Raw genomic sequence first — 19288 nt, forward strand, 5'->3', positions numbered from 1 at the left:
TTGAATCACCTCAGGATCTTCATATTGTGGGTATTTACAGGCACATCATATTTTGTTCCAAGTGCAGCTAGTTGCTGGGATTATGTTGACATCATGTAATCCCAGAAGTTTTGCTGAGTTGCAGATATGTACAACAGAAAGACTGTCATAAAGTAAGCTTTTGGCCAAGGCCTTTGTCAAAAATAGACAACACACACACACACACACACACACACACACACACACACACACACACACACACACACACATACACATGACTACAGTCTCTGGCACCTGAACCTGGTCTGGCTTCAGCTGTCAGAGTCTGTGGTTCTTGTGGTGGGTGGGTGGCGAAGGGGGGGGGCGGGGGGGGGGGGGGGAGTCGCATTCACAGGGGTGCCTGTCTGTTGGCTGTTTTTGACAAAGGCCTTGTTGGCTGTAAGCTTTCTTTGTGACAGTCTTTTTGTTGTGCCTGTGGCTCAGCATCTCTGCTATATGGTGAGTAGCAACTATTTTTTTCATAATAATGTTACAGTTCATCCTGTATTTTCTATTGTTTGGTTTTCCCTGAAGTTTTCAAAATTTTTATGATTTTATTTTTCAAAAGCTGGTCAACAAACAAATTAGAGAATTTAAAAGGCTGGACACATACATATTTATTGCATCTTTTGGCAGTAATGAGATTTCATTTTCTGAAGGTGGTATTGGCCACTCAGCTGTAAGTTTAGTAGTTTTTCAAGTGAATTTACTTTCTGTTACAAAATAAGTATTAGGGTTTAATGTCTCATCAATAATCGGGTCATTTGCAAAATACACAAGTCACCACAGTTTTCTGAAGAAAAGAAGTACAAGTTTCACTTTACCTGCTCAATAGTGACAGTGACACACAACATCCATTATGGAATTTGGCTGGTTTATAATTTACATATAAAATCTCATTGTAAGTTGGCAAATGATTTTCTATTCAAATAAATACCAGGTTTTATCACTGTAAAATTCTTTGGTTTAAAACTTTGAAAGTATAAGAACATTATTTTTAAATGGATAAATAAACACATGAGATAAGCACCTGTTTTATGAAAAGCCAGTATATTATTACTCAACTTGCAGTTCCAATTATGTCATGGCTTTTACACTTTTGCTAATATGGCTTCCCTACTCAAAGTCAACTTTATGTTGTAGCACAGACAAACAAGCACTGTTACATATTGTAACACAGACCAAATAAAACTGTTCCTTTTCACTGGATGATGAGTTATGTCCTAATACCTTTAACAAATACTACTGAAATGTGAAGTGGCAGCTTACTATTTGTGGGTCTGAGGGCTACAGGATCTTCAGCTGTATGTATAGCCAGCAATATGCCTCCTTCAGCTCACAGAACAACTTGATCCACAATACAACTGGATTTTTACCCCACAATAAGTCACAGCAAACCTCTTCTTCCATAACACAGTGTTAGCTGTACTTTCTATAAAATAGAAGCATCATTCACCAGTCATCCAAGGCTTATTTTTCCAGTGCTTGATTTTCACCACACAAACACCATTCACATGCACTGTACTCACACTACTACTGACTACTTAGACAATCTCTGTTCAAGAGCTATTGCTCCTCAAAAAGGGTGGGATACTGTCACTCAGATTAATATGCGGGTGTTCCTTTAACCATTATTACTTATTTCTAAAGCTATGACTGTTTATAATACACAATAAATAATTTTACAATTGTTTTAACATTATAAGCTTTTTAACAAAATAAACATAACACAGTACATTTAATTATTTCTTAATATAGTTCACTAAATGTGTAACTTAGGTTGTTTGCCATTTCTGCCATAAGGTGGCAGTATGTTACTGAGATTTGTAACCCACCCACTTTTAGAATCAGGTTGCATCATTGCAACTGCTAGATGGCATGAGCATCTACATTAGGTGTGTCTCATACAGCGCCTCTCACAATGACGATGGACCACTGGTGCAGTAGTGCCAATTGTTACTTCTCACAATTATGATGTATTAAGACGGACAATTTACCTTATAGAAATTTTGTAATTATGTTAATAAAGATATTGTTTAGTGTTGTAATGATACCTGTATACCTACAGGTTTTAAAGCTATTGTCATCTATGATGGCCAACTACAGACATGCTCTGGATGCTGTGGTGAATGACATCTTTGATCCGAGTGCATGAGGAGAAGACTTGTGCAACTACCCACTGAAGACCTATTGCCACAGGTCACCCCACATCACTACTACTGACATACATGTTGGTGCTCCATGAGGAGGTGACACCAAGGTCGTAGCATTTATTCTGACCAACACTGCAGGAGGAGCCATCGGGCTATAATGACGCTGAGATGGCTCCAACTCCCCTCACTCCTCACATGTTGCAGGTGATAGATCATGAAAATGACCATACAACAAAGGTCATGGTAATTGAAGTGGAGGAGTCCACAGATGGTGTAGCAATGGTGATGCAACTGGAGCTGCCGGCTTCAACAGTACCAGAGGTCAAGATCAGGGCATGTGAACAGTGTGCCCCTAAGTATCCCAAGAAGTGCTGCCTTGACTCTGCAGATCTGTCCTCTTCTCATACTGAGACAACTGATGACTCTTGCAATATGGACCTGTCTGACATACCTAAACTATTGTTCTCAGTGTTGGCTTGCTGTCAGTTCTGATGAGAACAACCCATCACTGAACTGTTAATAGTAACTCACTCTCTGCCCTACCTTCCTATTCATAATGAATCCTAATTTTGTTACAGCATTTGCTGCTGCTGTTGATATTACCCTGTTCTCGTCTGATCAGAAATCCTTGTCTTCTTTCCACTTCACTTCATTGATTCCCACTATGTCTAGAGTGAGCCTCTGCATTTCCCTTTTCAGATTTTCTATCTTCCCCACCATGTTCAAACTCCTTACATTCCACTCCGCGACTTGTAGAATGTTGTCCTTTCATTGGTTATTCAATCTTTTTCTCATTATCACCTCCTCCTTGATAGTCCCTTCCCAGAGATCCAAATGGTGGCTAATGGGAGCCAGGGGAGAGATCATCATGAAACTTTTTTGAGTTTCTGGCCACATGTTCTGTGGATATACATTATGTGTCTTTAATGCAGTGGTGTCTGTTGCCTTTTTGCATCCTCCTGCCATTGATGATTGCTAATTCTTCCACCTTTTCAGGGCAATTTCCCATCCCAAGGGCAAAAGAATACCCTGAATCCCTGTCCACTCCTCCGCTCTCTTTGACAAGACCATTGTCAGAACAAGGGTGACTTCTTATGCCAAAAACCATTGGCTGCCATTATTGCTGCTTTTTATTCAAAATTTAAGCATTGGTGAGGTTCAAAACTTGGAAATGAGGACATTTTGATTACCAGTCAAAAATGCTACAGCCTTTTTTTTATTACTTTTTAATTTTATTTTACTTTGTTTTATTTTTATGCATGTCCAAAGGAACTTTGCATCATAATCAGAATAACACAGGCACTGCACTATCGTATTTATGTGTCTAAACCAGACAAGTGACTTTCAGGAAAATTTCTGACCTGGATGGGAATATACATAATGGATGTACAAGTACAGGCCATAGACGCATGGTTGGTGACATGTGGAAGTTTGGGTCTGGCTGTGAGCTGTGTGTCGATAGCCAAATTGTAAGGCAAACAAAATCTATGGACATAGAGGCTGCCACCTCCGTACTTCCCGTTTTCACCATGACATCATCCAGCCAATGAGAAGCCTTCCACTGCTTATAAAAGTGGAAGCCTCACCAGTCCACGAGAGTCTGTTTTACCCCCAACGAAGATGATGGAAGTAGTCATTGAAAGCTTGGGATTTTATCTAAATTTGATGTGGCAAGTAAACCGAGAACTTTTTATGCAAGGACTCCATCGTGAGAGACTTCATAGTCAAATGGTAAGGCAACTGCGATAAGTGAGAAAACTGGGTTTGAATCCTCTGTTACTGTCTGTGTATATAGTAGGCAATAAACATCTGTTAGGGTTGTTACTGTAAACCATATTAACAGTTCTGGGTAAGTGTAGTGCTCACATTAGTTCTAATGGAATCAGTTTGTGGTTTGATAAGTTTGTAAAATGATTTTGTCCCCCCGGTCCTTTCATTCCTTAACTTCTCTAGCTTTGTTAAACTTATAGAGCTTCTCAAATACATTATCTCACTTTTTCACACCTTAATTTTTCCCTTTCCTTCTGTGCAATGTACAATAAAACTGGTACATAGTATTATGTTTGGTAAAACACCACCTTAATTTCATGAGATACTTTACTCCATTTCATTCCTCTCAGACTACTTATAATGCTACCAGATTACCTTGCCTGTGCACATATCTCTTGGTCAATGGTTCCATTATCCTATATTATATTGCCCCGGTACTTGAAACATCAATTGTTTTCAGCTGTTCCCCAACCACTCCCATGTTTAGTACAGTTCTATCCTTTTTCCTTGTTGTGGCCATTCTTGCACAAGTTCTTCACAAACATACTCCTCAAACAGGAATTCAAAAATGTAAATCATGAGAGTTTATTTGTCGATGGTTCACCAAATTTAATCACAAAAAAAGTCTAGAATCCTAGAAAATGAAGGTTGACTGAATCAATGGCATGTGCAATTGAGAAAACTAATAAATTGTGATACAGAATCTCTAACCAGAACTTATCTTCAGGAGTCAAGACTTATAGTTCTGCCGAAAGACACAGGTAAAAGTAAAAGGGACACACCATGTAGCTTTCGGAGCTAACAGGTTCTTCATCGGGATGGAGAGAGTGATATTTCAGGGAATGTTAAAATGGAAAGGCAGGTCACTAAAACCTCAAGATGAGAGAGGTCCACCTGAAGATGAAGGTATACTGAGGTGAAGACCTTACAGACATATATAATTTATATAACAGAGGTACTTATGTAAATAATAAAGCAGAAGAAAAGAAAAGCTTAAAAACAATGCATGTATTAAAGAGAAGGAGAGAGTTTTAACCAAATGATACATAATTAAACAAAACTATTTATAAATGTTTCCAAATTGAACATTTAGTAAGAGAAACAACTGAAAATAAAAAAAAGAGGATGAAGAAAAATAAAACATAACCCAATATAAAGCAAACACTAAATCTTACTAACTAAGAGCAGAGACAACATTCATTGTACAGTCTTACCAGGATTCATTTAACTGTTTCTACTGATGAAGAGATAAGTAAAAAAACACTGGTAGCTATTAATGAATACAATAACTTACCAGTAGCAATGCAAGGTGTAGTGTATAACATCATTCGAAGAATAAAAAAGGAAACAGGCTTGGGAACATTAATGGTTCCTGAGAAGTGCCCAAAGCTAGGGGTAAAGTAAAACAAATGGAATTTTCAAAACTTTTTACCTATTGTTTGTGGAGGAAGACAATCCCAAAAAGCTGGAACAATATTGCAGTTACTCTACTTCACAATAAACATGAAAGATGAGATATGTTTCCTCTTCATAACTGACATTTATTATTATTACTGACTGTGCAGAAAGAAAAATGAATTTTAATCAGGAAAAGAAACAAGCTATCTTTAGAAGTGGCAAGAATGCAATGAACCACTTGTAAACTGTGAAAAAGATTACACACAGCTATATTACATGTAAGATTGCTTCGCTTCCCAACCATGAGAGTGAGAGTGGGAGTGGTAGAGATGGGGCGGGGGCACATGGTAGAGCTCCATCAAAATGTCCTAGTCCTGCAATACAGCCACCAGCTTTGGTGGACTACAAACTGCTTTAGAGAAAATTTTTATTCTAAGACAGACCAAACTTACTTTTACCACCCTTTCATGGACAGAACTTTTTAAGTCATAAGCAAGATACAACTTAATACTATCCCCCACTTCAAAACCATAAGAATACCCTATGCTAACTTCATAATGACTGAATAAAAGAATGGTCATTTGTTATCTACTTGAAGACCAATGGAACACCCTTACCATGAACAGAAAGATGTGCCACTTTACTGAGACCTGAGTCAATTCCATTTGATGCCTGGCACAAGTAATATCCTCTGTCATCTGGTTGAACACTATGGATCAGAAGGCTTCCATTCTGAAGAATCCTGTAAAACATCAAATATGTTTATTTTCATTGTAACAAAGTTTTGGGAATGAAAACGTCTCACGAATCCAACATGTAAGACATAACATGAAATTTTATGTCAGTATATTTAGCCTGTATTCTATGGAGCCAGAATAATAGTAGGCATTTGGGTTTCACCAAGTGAGTGAAACAGATTTTAACTGTAACCAAAATGAGCTTGAGGTCTTTGACACAAATGTATGATAAAATGAGTTTGAACAATATGAGATAATATTTTACTATTACACTATAGTTGATAAATTAAGGGCCTCATTTCCTAACTTTCTTTAGAGACTATATGTAGTAGCTGTCAGATCAGGATAAATCAAGCTCTTGTTAGTCCACGTCGGGGTATGAAGTCATAATCATGATTATAGAGTCTTTAAAGTAATATCAAACATCTGAGATTGTATCTCTCACTTCAGTAGAAAACTATATATCAAATAAAATACAATAATGAAAAATTCTATTTGGAATGAAAGCAATGGAATGCATAAAGGAGGGAAGTGCACATGCTAGTGCCTGTGCACACACACATCCCTTCGCCTATCTCCCCCCCCCCTCCTCTCATATCTCTCTCTCTCTCTCTCTCTCTCTCTCTCTCTCTCTTCTCTCTCTCTCTCTCTCTCTCTCTCTCACACACACACACACATGGTCCTTGCACAATCTGAATGTTTGTGTCAGACTGAGTCAGGGGGGAGGAGATCGAGGGAGAGCCAGGAAAGGCTATGGGAATATGATGCCAGAAAGAGGTCACAGGAATATGACACCAAGAAGAGGTCACCACCATATAGGCATGGTAGTAGCATATTGTGTATGGAATTGGAAACGAGACAACTGTGGTTTGTCCAGATATCATGGTGCCACACCACAGTTGGCATCACGAATCAATATCACAGGCATTAGAGAGGGCTCACTGCAATCTGCCACAACCAATGGCAGGCATTCTAGAAGACCATGCCTCCCTCTCAGCATATCAGTACCCTCACACTGAGGTCAGTATAGAGCTGAGCTTAGAAGGACTTTGCCCCAGTTCGAAATCACAGCTACAGCATTCAACATCATCATTTAAGACAATGATAATTGAAGGTTCTGATGAAATGTACTTTTTTAAATCTTGCATTTTGTACTGGAAGAGAACATTTTGTTAATTGGTGCATAAAGTGCTTTCCTAGTCAGTGACAGTTGTAAATTATCAAGCAATCCTGTGGTAAAGAATTGTGTCAAAGTTAAGTAATTTATGTAATAAAGTGACCTAATATTTCAAATGTTCTAGTCTGATGAGCCCAGAGTAATCAAAGAACCCACAGTCATGGCTGGAGAAAGTAGTTACATCTGGCTCAACAAGAAGAGTGAAAGAACAATGTGAATGATGGATCATAGTTTCATAGACCAACTAACTAAAGTAAAATAAGGAGACAAGGAGATCAGGGTGAAAGTACTAAGAGCTAATAAACTATAAGCTGATAAGCTGATGAGAGGAAAGGATAGGTGGGTGGGGGGTATGAATAAAGTGAGTGGGAAAAGAGGCAGTGAAAAGTGTAAGCCACAAAATGCAGAATTGTAAAACTTACGGTCACAGGGATAGTGGGACTGAAGAATATGTTGTATGGATAATTCCCACTTATGCAATGCAGAAAAGCTGATAATGGAGTGGGAGGACACTGAGGAGAAATTCAGATGGAGAAACTTGTGAAGTACTCATTGACTATGTTGTGCTTAGTAGCATGGTAATCATTGTTCGTTATCCCAAGCACGAAATTGTACTCCATATTTTATATTGTTCTGTGACATAGGCTAATGCTGCAGTGTTCATCTTTGGCATGCTAATTTAAAAGGTGTCAGAACACCAGCTACATGAAAATTTTATGCAATTTGCACATTTATTCACTTATATTTATGTAAATAATCTGACTTCCAGCACTTTCCTTATATCCAACTAAAATCATGACTGTCAGATAAATCAGCTTTCAAAACCAAAGTACAAAAACTACATGTAAATTTTAAAAATGTTTTTTATACTGATTGTATCAAAACTCATGGACAAACTGTGCTATGTTGTGTATTTTCATTGCGTTGAATTTGCGAAAAATGTATTCCTTGCTAGCATCAGTTGCCTGTGCTTATACAATTTTTGCACAACAATCCCTGTTTAAAACAATGTTTACCCAAAGTTTCAGTGTATATCTATGTGAATAAACATATACTTTTCAGAATTTTCTGAAGTTATGTGTGTTGTACATAACATCTTTCATGGGAAATGAATGATGATGATTTATGGTTACTGTAGCACATATTATAACTAACATTTCATGTTACATTTGTTTTTCCCTTTCCAACATGAGTATATATTGTCTGCATTTATCATAAATTAACATTATTTTGAATTTTGTCAGCAATTATAACTAAAAATGTTTCAGAAAATAAGTAACTTTTATCTTTAAAGTTATTTGTTTAATGTTCTGCAAAACAGTGCACCAGCCACAATGCAGCTGCACTAGATGAGTTAGTTGAAGCTTGTAAGAATCTGGAAATTTCCCCAACTACTGTCAAGCATTTGGAAGCTGCTGCAAATGAGTGTGTTGGGAAGGCTACTGAGAATCTTGTACCAATGATACCAAAGGTACCTCAGTCACTCTCCTCTGCTGTAGATCTTCTCTTCTCTACAGAAAGTACTAGATCAATCACTATTCCTCCATTTTGCTGTACAGAGGAGACTGGGACCAGGAAGAACTCATGGTGTTACTCCAATCACCATAACCAAATAGTTAAAAGTATTGCCTTCCACTGCAACCAAAACTCAACCAGTGAGACTCAGTTCACTTGTTGAAGAACCTACTATGTCCCATGTCAAGAGGAGGAAAATACAACATGGTAAGAGTCTATTAATCACCAGCAATTCAAACTTATGGCAAATAATGAAATGGCAGTGTGAGACCTGGAAGAAGGCTGAGAAGACCAACCTCAGTCACTGAGTTTTAATGAAGCTCATACTTGGCAGCAGTGTCACCAGAACTTATCTTGGCTGTCTGGTTCTCCATGGAGTGGAAGGCTTGAACCAAAGACTGTTGTGTGACAAGCTAGGCTGTGATATATTATGACATAGGTTTGAGAACTGTAGGGCCCCATACTTGGGTCATGTGTGCACTACACACCATATGCTGTTACCCTGTGTATGGGTTGCAGGCAAATTGTTTTTTTTTAAAAAAAAAAAAAAAAAGAAAAGATTAGGCAACTGTCCTTCCTGTACACAATGACAGCTGTGGGAGGTCAAGAAATGTCAGTTTGTGATCCAAGACAAAGCACTCGCAATGAATTCCCTGAATTTGAAGTACTCCTAAAAAGCAGTGGATCTCACATAATATAAGGTACAGAAAGCTGGTTAAAACCCAAAATGATAGCAGTGAATTTTCTGGGGAAAATCTAAGTTTGTATTGAAATAATAGGCTAATAGGAAATAGTGGTGGTGTATTTGTCACAGTAGGCAAGAAACGTATACCAACAGAGATAGAAATTAAAGCTAAATGTGACAATGGAAAATCCAGGATGGACTAATGACAGTATTATACACTACTGGCCATTAAAATTGCTACACTAAGAAGAAATACAAATGATAAATGGGTATTCATTGGACAAATATATCATACTAGAACTGACATGTGATTACATTTTCAAGCAATTTGGGTGCATAGATTCTGAGAAATCAGTACCCAGAACAACCACTTCTGGCCATAATAATGGCCTTGATACACCTGGGCATTGAGTCAAACAGAGCTTATATGGCGTGTACACGTACAGCTGCCCATGCAGCTTCAACATGATACCACAGTTCATCAAGAGTAGTGACTGGCGTATTGTGATGAGCCAGTTGCTCGGCCACCATTGACCAGATGTTTTCAGTTGGTGAGAGATCTGGAGAATGTGCTGGCCAGGGCAGCAGTCAAACATTTTCTATATCCAGAAAGGCCCGTACAGGACCTGCAACATATGGTCGTGCATTATCCTGCTGAAATGTAGGGTTTCGCAAGGGATCAAATGAAGGGTAGAGCTATGGGTCATAACACATCTGATATATAACGTCCACTGTTCAAAGTGCCGTCAATGCGAACAATAGGTGACTGAGACTTGTAACCAATGGCACGCCATACCATCACACTGGGTGATACGCCAGTATGGCGATGACGAATACACGCTTCCAATGTTCTTTCACCACGATGTTGCCAAACACAGATGCGACCATCATGATGCTGTAAACAGAACCTCGATTCATCTGAAAAAATGATGTTTTGCCATTCGTGCACCCAGGTTCGTCGATGAGTACGCCATCGCAGGCACTCCTGTCTGTGATGCAGCATCAACGGTAACCGCAGCTATGGTCTCTGAGCTGATAGTCCATGATGCTGCAAACATTGTAGAACTGTTCATGCAGATGGTCATTGTCTTGCAACCGTCCCCGTCTGTTGACTCAGGGATCGAGACGTGGCCGCACAATCCATTACAGCCATGTGGATAAGATGCCTGTCATCTTGACTGCTAGTGATTCGAGGCCATTGGGATCCAGCACAGCATTCCATATTACCCTCTTGAACCCACCGATTCCATACTCTGCTAACAGTCATTGTATCTCGACCAATGCGAGCAGCAATGTCATGATACGATAAACCGCAATTGCGATAGGCTACAAGCCGACCTTTATAAACGTTGGAAACATGATGGCACACATTTCTCCTCCTTACATGAGGCATCACAACAATGTTTCACCAGGCAACACCGGTCAACTGCTGTTTGTGTATGACAAATCGGTTGTAAACTTTCCTCATGTCAGCACATTGTAGTTGTCGCCACCGGCGTCAACCTTGTGTGAATGCTCTGAAAAGCTAATCATTTTGATATCACAGCATCTTCTTCCTGTCAGTTAAATTCCACGTACGTAGCACGTCATCTTCGTGTTGTAGCAATTTTAATGGCCAGTAGTGTAGAAAGGTTAGGTTACCACTCACCATATAGTGGAAATGTTGATTTGCAGACAGTCACAACAAAAAGATTGCTAAACAAATATGCTTTTGGCCACACAGACACACACACACACACACACACACACACACACACACACACACACACACAAAACATCTACATATGTAGAAGAAATGCAGCTCACATTTAAAAGAATATTTGAGCAATCAGTTGACACATATGTACCTGGCCAAACAGTTCATGATGGGAAGCATACTCCACAGTATACAGTCACCATAAATAAATTTCTAAAGAAACAGAGTCTAGTGCATAACATGTGTAAAACAAAGTATAGGGCTAAATAGAGACAGATGATGAATGAAATGTGCTTGGCTGTCAAGAGGGCTCTGTGTGAAGCCTTCAACTACTACTGTAGCAAAATATTACTGAGAGATTTCTCATAAAACCGAAAAGAAATTCTGGTCTTATGTAAAAGCTGTTACTGGAGCAACAGTTAATGTCCATATGCTTATGGGCAAGATGGGAAATAAAACTAAGGGTAGTAAATGAGACGCAGAAATGGTGAACTCTGTGTTCAGATGCTCCTATATAAAATAAAATGCTGGAGTATTGCCACAGTGTGATTCTCATGGCACTGCAAAGATGATTGAAATAGATTTTAGCATTAGTGGTGTTCATCAACAGCTGGAGCTGTTGAAACAAAAAAGCTCCAGGGCCCAATGGAATCATTATCAGATTCTATTGCAAATTAGCATCTGAGTTATCCTCTCTTTCAGCCATAATCTATCACAGAGCCCTCTAACAAAAAACCATGCCCAGTAGGTGGAATAAAACACAGGTTATATACATCTAAAAGAAGGGTAGCAGAAGTGACCCACACGCAAGCTGTCCAATATACTTGACACCCATTTGTTGTAGAATCATGGAACATATTCTAAGCTCAACCATAATGAGGTCTCTTGAATAGAATGACCAACTCCATGCAAACCAGCATGGATTCCAAAAACATTGATCATGTGAAACGCAATTTGCACTTGATGAGTTCTTCTCGGGTTAACAGCCGAGTGGTGGCATCGTCTTGTCACAACATTTCGAGGAGTTGTGTACCCATCATCTTCTGGCAAAGTGTCGGGATGCTGTGTTCTGCCATTGTCCACTTCTGTAGGCCAGCCAGTCACATTCTTCTGGAAGGGGAGTACCACGTCGGTGGTGGTGGGGGGCCGCGGCATTGCCTGGCGTCAAGACTGGGTGGCTATCCAACCTGTGTGCAGACACCGCTGCCTTCAGATTGGAACGTTCCTGATGTATTTTGTCAATTGTGGGATTCCACACTGCACTGAGCTGAAAAGCACTATCCCTGTTTACTAAATTGTTGTGCAGACATATCTCCACTGCCTCTTTGAAGATCCTGTCCCAGCTGCACAGCTTCAACATTTTTTTCGAATTTGAAGGTGTGTCCCTCAATAATGCTATTTTCTGCTACTGTGGACTTGTTTGTCTGTCCTAGTCATATGTTCCTGATGTGTTCAGTACAGCACTAGGAGATACATCGTTGTGTCTGCCCGATATATTCCATCCCACATTTGCAATCAATACCGTAAATGCCCAGTGTCTGCAACCCCAGCTGGTCATTGGTTGAGCCAAGTGTATCTTTTACTTTCTGTGGTGCACGAAAGATGGTCGTTATTTCATGCTTCTTTAATATTCTTGCCAGCTTGGCTGTTGGTGATCCAGCAAATGGCAGAAAGGCCACATGTTTTGCTTCGTCTTCTTCTGGTTTCTCCTCCCGCCTCCTGTTTGCCCGCAAGGCGCATCTTATTTGTGTCTCAGTGTACCTGTTCTTTTGGAAGGTTTCCCACAGATGTGCTAACTCACGTGGGAAACTCTCACTGTCACAGATTGACCTGGCTCTTTGTACTAAGGTGTTTTGTACCGAGTTACATTGTGCTGGGTGGTGGCAGCTCCGAGCATTGAGATATAAGTCCATGTGCATCTTCTACCTGTAGACCAAGTGTTCCAACATACCGTCTGGATTTTACTTTATCAAAATATCCAAGAAGGGAAACCAGCCATTCTCTTCTACCTCCATGGTGAATTTGATGCTGCCATGTATGCCACTGAGATGGCGTAGGAACTCCTGGAGTTTTTCCTTGCCATGGGGCCACACTACAAAAGTGTCGTCTACGTATCTGTAGAACACCTTTGGTTTATGGTGGGCAGTGTTCAGTGTCACATCTTCAAAGTGCTCCATGTACAAGTTGGCAATACCTGGGGCCAGGGGGGAACCCATGGCAACACCATCTGTTTGCTCATAGAATTTCGCACCACATTTGAAGTATGTTGTGGTTAACACAAGACAAAAAAGTCTGAGTGTGTCCTCATCAAAGTGATCTTCAAGTAGAGCTAAAGAATCATCCAGTGGCACTCAGGTGAAAAGTGAAGTGACATCAAAGCTGACTAGTAGATCATACTCATCCTGGCATAACCCTTGGAGTGTCTTAACAAATTCGGTCGAGTTCTTGACATGGTGAGGGCAGCAACCCATGAGTGGTTTTAACAACCATGCTAGGTGCCTGGCTACACCATACATTGGAGAATCTATGGTGTTCAACATAGGACGTAGTGGGATATTCTCCTTATGGATCTTCGGGAGGCCATATAGTTGCGATGGAGCCGGTGCCTGAGGATAAAGCTTCCTGATGGTGTTTCTGTCAAGTCCTGAGCTGTTGAGAAGATTGATGGTCTTGCACATAACAGAAGTATTCGTGTCTTTCCCCACTTCTTTGAATGTTGGATCTTGTAGTGAGGTGTCGATCTTCTACCAGTAATCTTCTGACTTCAGGAGGACTGTCACATTCCATTTGTCTGCTGCTGAGAGCACTATATCCTTGTCATCGTGAAGGTTCAACAGTGCCTTGTGCTCTTCTGCCATAATGTTGTTCTTCGGCATTCTTGCTTTCTCAAGTACCCTGCTGGTCTCCCTCCTCATTTCCTTGGCTGCTCTCAGAGAGAGTCCACGTATGGCTTGCTTGACATTGCTGATGATGTCACGTTTTGGTAATGTTCTTGGAATTGGAGCAAACTTCAGGCCTTTTGACAGCACACAGATTGTTGGCTCATCCAGTGCTCTCTTTGTCAGGTTGATGACGGTCTTAATATTGCTGGGTTTCTCCTCCTGTTGATATCCGCCTGGCAGTCTGAGGAACTTCTCACACTGTTTGTTGGTGGCTTTCTCCTTGTAGAGCTCACTGCTGGCATATGTGTTGCTGGCCAGCCACCCACAGGTGTGTGCTGGGAGAGTGGAAGCTAGGTACAGGTGGTGAGTGAGCAAAATCTTGGCGTTCTTGTTGAGTTCCATTCTGGTAACACATATGTGTTCCCATACCAAGGCTGGACCAGCCCGTTGTAATATGAGTTTTGTCCTCACCGTGTTGACAGGATGCCACAAGTTCACAAACTGCGGCATCACTTCCTTATCCCAACACCTTAGCAAGAAGGCATATTCCACTGATGAATTCTTTTTCGGTTATCAGCTGAGTGGAGGCATCATCTTGTCACAACGTTACGATGAGTTTTGTACCCATCATCTTCTGGCAAAGTGTTGGGATGCTGTATTCTACATATCTATATAGCTGTTTGGCCGTCATTTGCTTCTTTAGGCCGGCCAATAATGTTCCTCCGGAAGGGGGTACCACATCGGTGGTGGTGGGGGGGCTACAGCGTGGCCCGGCGTTGAGACCCGGTGGCTATCCAATCTGTCTGCGGATGCCGCTGCCTTCAGATCGGAGCGTTCCTGACGTATTTTGCCAATTGTGGGATTCCATGCTGCACTGAGCTGAAAACCGCTATCCGTGTTTACTAAATTGTTCTGCACACATATCTCCACTGCCTCTTTAAAGATCGAGTCCCAGATCGTCTGAGACTTGATCTTAACAGGGGTAAATAACATTTCACTTTCTGTATTTTATCCCTGCTACCTTGAGCATTTCAAAGTATGTAGCCTACTAGACATTGTAAAAATCTTTCCTACAAATTTTGTAAACACAGGTTTGCCCTGCTTCATTCTTCCTTCTACCATAAATTATAGGGTCAGTTTGATATTGTGCATTTTTCTGGGACCCAAACTGATCATGCCCAATGTTGACACCTAGCAGTCTTTCTGCTCTCCTGTAAACAATGAATGTTACTGTTTTACAACCATGAATTATGAAACAAATAGTTCAGTAATATTCACACCTGCCAATACTTGCCTTATTTTGGATCAAGATTATTGCATTCTTTTTGAAAAAAGTCTGAAGGTAATCCGTTTGTCACATACCTTCTGCATACTATGGGGAATAGTTTTATCATGGCTGGTTTCAAGAATACAAAAAAGAAAAGTGTTCTGCTTGTCTGTCTTATACATGCAGATACATTTGAACAAGATCATATGGTGATAGATTTCAGGAAACTATATTCAGTTAGTAGTCAATGGTTGAGTTTACAGACTCTTCATGAACTGACATGGAATTTCAAAATTTATACTAAGCACTGTTCTGTTGGGTAATTTTATATCTAAGGAGATCTCATCTCACATTGTTAGAATTTCTTACAGCACAATAAATGCATCATGACATTACCTGTTAGCTAAACCACCCATCTGAGTGCAAACACAGATGGCAAAATAGATATAATATACATTATCAGTACTGACAAGCATCTTTCTTAATTATCTGTATTTTTGACACATTAACATTTAACTGTCAGCCAGGAGACGAAGTTGACCAAAAATGACTTCACAGCTTTGATATTACTGATTGAGGGGTATTCTGCCATCCACCAATCTACACAATATACTCATCAATCCTTACACAACCCCTGCTCCCAACCCCCTACCTCATGACTCATATCCCTGTAATAGACCTAGATGCAAGACCTGTCCCATACATCCTCCTACCACCAACTACTCCAGTCCAGTCACTAACATCACCTATCCCATCAAAGGTAGGGCTACCTGTGAAATCAGTCATGTGATTTACAAGCTAAGCTGCAACTACTGTGCTGCATTCCATGTAGGCATGACAACCAACAAGCTGTCTGTCCACATGAATGGCCAATGACAAACTGTGGCCAAGAAACAAGTGGACCACCCTGTTGCTGAACACGCTGCCAAACATGACATCCCTCATTTCAATGACTGCTTCATAGCCTGTGCCATATGAATCCTTCCCACCAACACCAGCTTTTCTGGATTGCACAGGTGGGAACTTTATACATCCTACTTTCCCGTAACCCTCCTGGCCTCAACCTACATTAGTCACTGTCCTCACCCATCCAGCCCCCTCTCTGTTCCAATTCCAGTACTACACAGCTGTCATTTCACCGCCATACCCAGTCTTTCAATTTCTTTTTAGGTCTCTCCTTTCCGCTACTTCCTCCCCCCCCCCCTCCCCCCCAATCTTCTCTCCTGCCCTCTGTCTAAACTGCAGCACTTCACTGTCCGCCATTCCCACTATACTATTCCTCCCTCTCCCCGCCCCAGTCTCCTCCTTACCCCCACCCAGTTGCTGCTCCAATCATGCACTGGTGCTGCTGCTTGCAGTGTAGTTTCAGTCTTCTGAGACTGCAGATGTGTGTGCATGTTGCATTTGTATGAATGTGTGTGTTCGTGTGTGTATGTGTGTCAATTGTTGACAAAGGCATTAATGGCCAAAAGCTATAATTGTGTGAATCTTTTTGTTGTGCCTATCGTGACTCAGCATCTCCGATATATGGTGAGTAGCAACTTTCCTTCTCTAATATTGTTACATTCCATCCTGGATTTTCCATTGTTTGATTTAAGCACAGATGCTGTAACAACAAGCAAGATTATTGCCATAAGCTTTGTCTGTTAATTTTGGGACACTGTGGAGTGCCTTACACACTTGTAGTTCATCCTTGTGTTATCCAGTTCCTGATACTGAGGAGGCAGGGAACCCGTGTCCTTCATCCAGTGAATATGTGGTGCTGGAGACCCCTCCGCAGCACAGGCCAGCGTGACACGTTGTCCAGCTATTACCTCCATATCGTGGGGTTCCACTCTCCATGTAGGTGGTACTGCAGAAGAATTTGATATGTGATAACATTTTGTACAGCACAATAAATAAGATGTTATGAATCATTCAATTTTCCAATTATTAGTTTGATGGATAACCTTAAGTCTTAAATTTTTATTTTACCTAGCTATCATTATATGAAGAAACTTCATTTTCTAAATATTCAGTAATCCACACTTATCAGTCCAAAACAGTAGAGAGAGAGAGAGAGAGAGAGAGAGAGGGAGACACAGAGAGAGAGAGAGTGCGTGAGTGCGTGTGTGCGTGCGTGTGCGTGTGTGTGTGTGTGTGTATGTATGTGTGTGTGTGTGCGTGTGCGTGTGCGTGTGCGTGTGTGTGTGTGTGTGTGTGTGTGTGCGCACTACTTGCACTGTGGTACCACAGTTTGAAAACTTGAAAATAGATGTTAATATATGCCCTGTTACATGTTACTAAGTGCCACCTATCTATCACCTGTACATATGTGGTTGCATTTCTACATTGCTTCTTAGGATGAAGTCTGAAAAGCAAAACACCAGCATATCACAAAATTTCCACTGAACAGTAGAAATCTGGCCTGGATTATGTATTTTTCTTTTTGGTGCAGCAGAGTCAATAAATGTAAGATTATAATCCTCAATATAAATATACTTATCTGATTTTAAACATCAAGGAAACAAAAATGTATTTCAACAAATACCATGTAAGAACATGTCTTATGTGAAGAAACACTCATATAGAAACATTTTCATACATCAACACTTACACATTCACCCAACTGCTTACATTCTTGTGTGAAATGTTCTACTAACAAAAAAGTGAATACAGCTATACCTAATGGGGAAGGCAAAGAAAGGGAAGCTAAAAACATAACATGATCTGCACACTGGAATGTTGGTAAATTATGATCTATGATCTGAAATGATACAAAGTAGCCCTGACAAGTGCTACATTTTCTCGTTCAATCTGCAGAAGGCTCCAATGTGTACAGTATTCATGGTCTCACTGCATATTGTGGATATGGTTCTCGGTTCATTTCCTGTTTATTCATCTAACCATTGGTAGATCTTCCATGTAGTTTTCAATCAAACTTAAGCACCATGAGAGAGTTTTCTGTCAAACAAAGCATATAGAATAACTTGCACTCAATAAAAAGACTATCACTGCTTTCAGTAGTCCATGCAATAGGTAAAATGTCAACAAGTATGCCTGTCTTGAATGTTTGTTATTAGTTATGACACACTGATGAGACAAAACATTATGAAGACCGGCTAAATATTGTGTTGGTCCAAAACTGGAATTCAATACAGCAGCAATTCTGCACAGTACGATCTGAGAAGTCTTTGGTAGGTTTCTGGAGGTATTTGGCAACAGATGTCTACACAAGGGTCATGCATTTCCCATGAACTTCGGGCTTGTGGTTTGATACTGCAGAGACAGCAACCACAAGTATCTCTGACCTGTTCTACACTGAAGTCCCAAAGAAACTGGTTTAGGCATGTGTATTCCAATACAGAGATATGTAAACAGGCAGAATACAACACTGTGGTCGGCAATGCCTAAATAAGACAACAAGTGTCTGGCACAGTTGTTAGATTGGTTACTGCTGCTACAATGGCAGATTATCAAGATTTAAGTGAGTTTGAATGTGGTGTTATAGTTGGTGCATGAGCAATGGGACACAGCATCTCTGAGGCAGTGATGAAGTGGGGATTTTCCTGTATGACTCTTTCACAAGTGTGCCATGAATATCAGGAATCTGGTAAAACTTCAAATCTCTGACATTGCTGCAGCCAGAAAAAGATCCTACAAGAACAGGACCAATGATGACTGAAGAGAAGCGTGCAATGTGACAGAGGTGCAACCCTTCTGTAAACTGCTGCAATTTCCAATGCTTGGCCATCAACAAGTGTTAGCATGTGAATCATTCAATGAAACATCATTGATATGGGCTTTCAGAGCCAAGGGCTCACTCATACACCCTTGATGACTGCATGACACAAAGCTTTATGCCTCACCTGCGCCCATCAATGCAGACATTGGACTGTTGATGACTGGGAACATGTTGCCTGGTCAGACGAGTCTCATTTCAAATTGTATTGAGTGCATGGATGTGTATGAGTACTGAGACAATCTCATGAATCTAAAGACCCCGCATGT

General features: G+C 40.5%; 1 protein-coding gene across 1 annotated transcript in view; it reads right to left on the bottom strand.

Moving 5' to 3' along the window:
• Positions 1 to 17118, bottom strand: part of LOC124555875 (Down syndrome cell adhesion molecule-like protein Dscam2) — a 238007-nt gene extending 220889 nt beyond the window's left edge. The window contains exons 1-2 of the mRNA XM_047129937.1: positions 16979 to 17118; positions 5957 to 6081 (exon numbers count right to left, since the gene is read on the bottom strand). Of these exons, the coding sequence (XP_046985893.1) occupies positions 5957 to 6081; positions 16979 to 17118 (265 nt within the window). The remainder of the gene's footprint in view (positions 1 to 5956; positions 6082 to 16978) is intronic.
• Positions 17119 to 19288: the final 2170 nt, after the last annotated feature.

The sequence above is a fragment of the Schistocerca americana genome, chromosome X, assembly GCF_021461395.2.
Source record: "Schistocerca americana isolate TAMUIC-IGC-003095 chromosome X, iqSchAmer2.1, whole genome shotgun sequence".
Taxonomy (NCBI): Eukaryota; Metazoa; Arthropoda; class Insecta; order Orthoptera; family Acrididae; genus Schistocerca; species Schistocerca americana.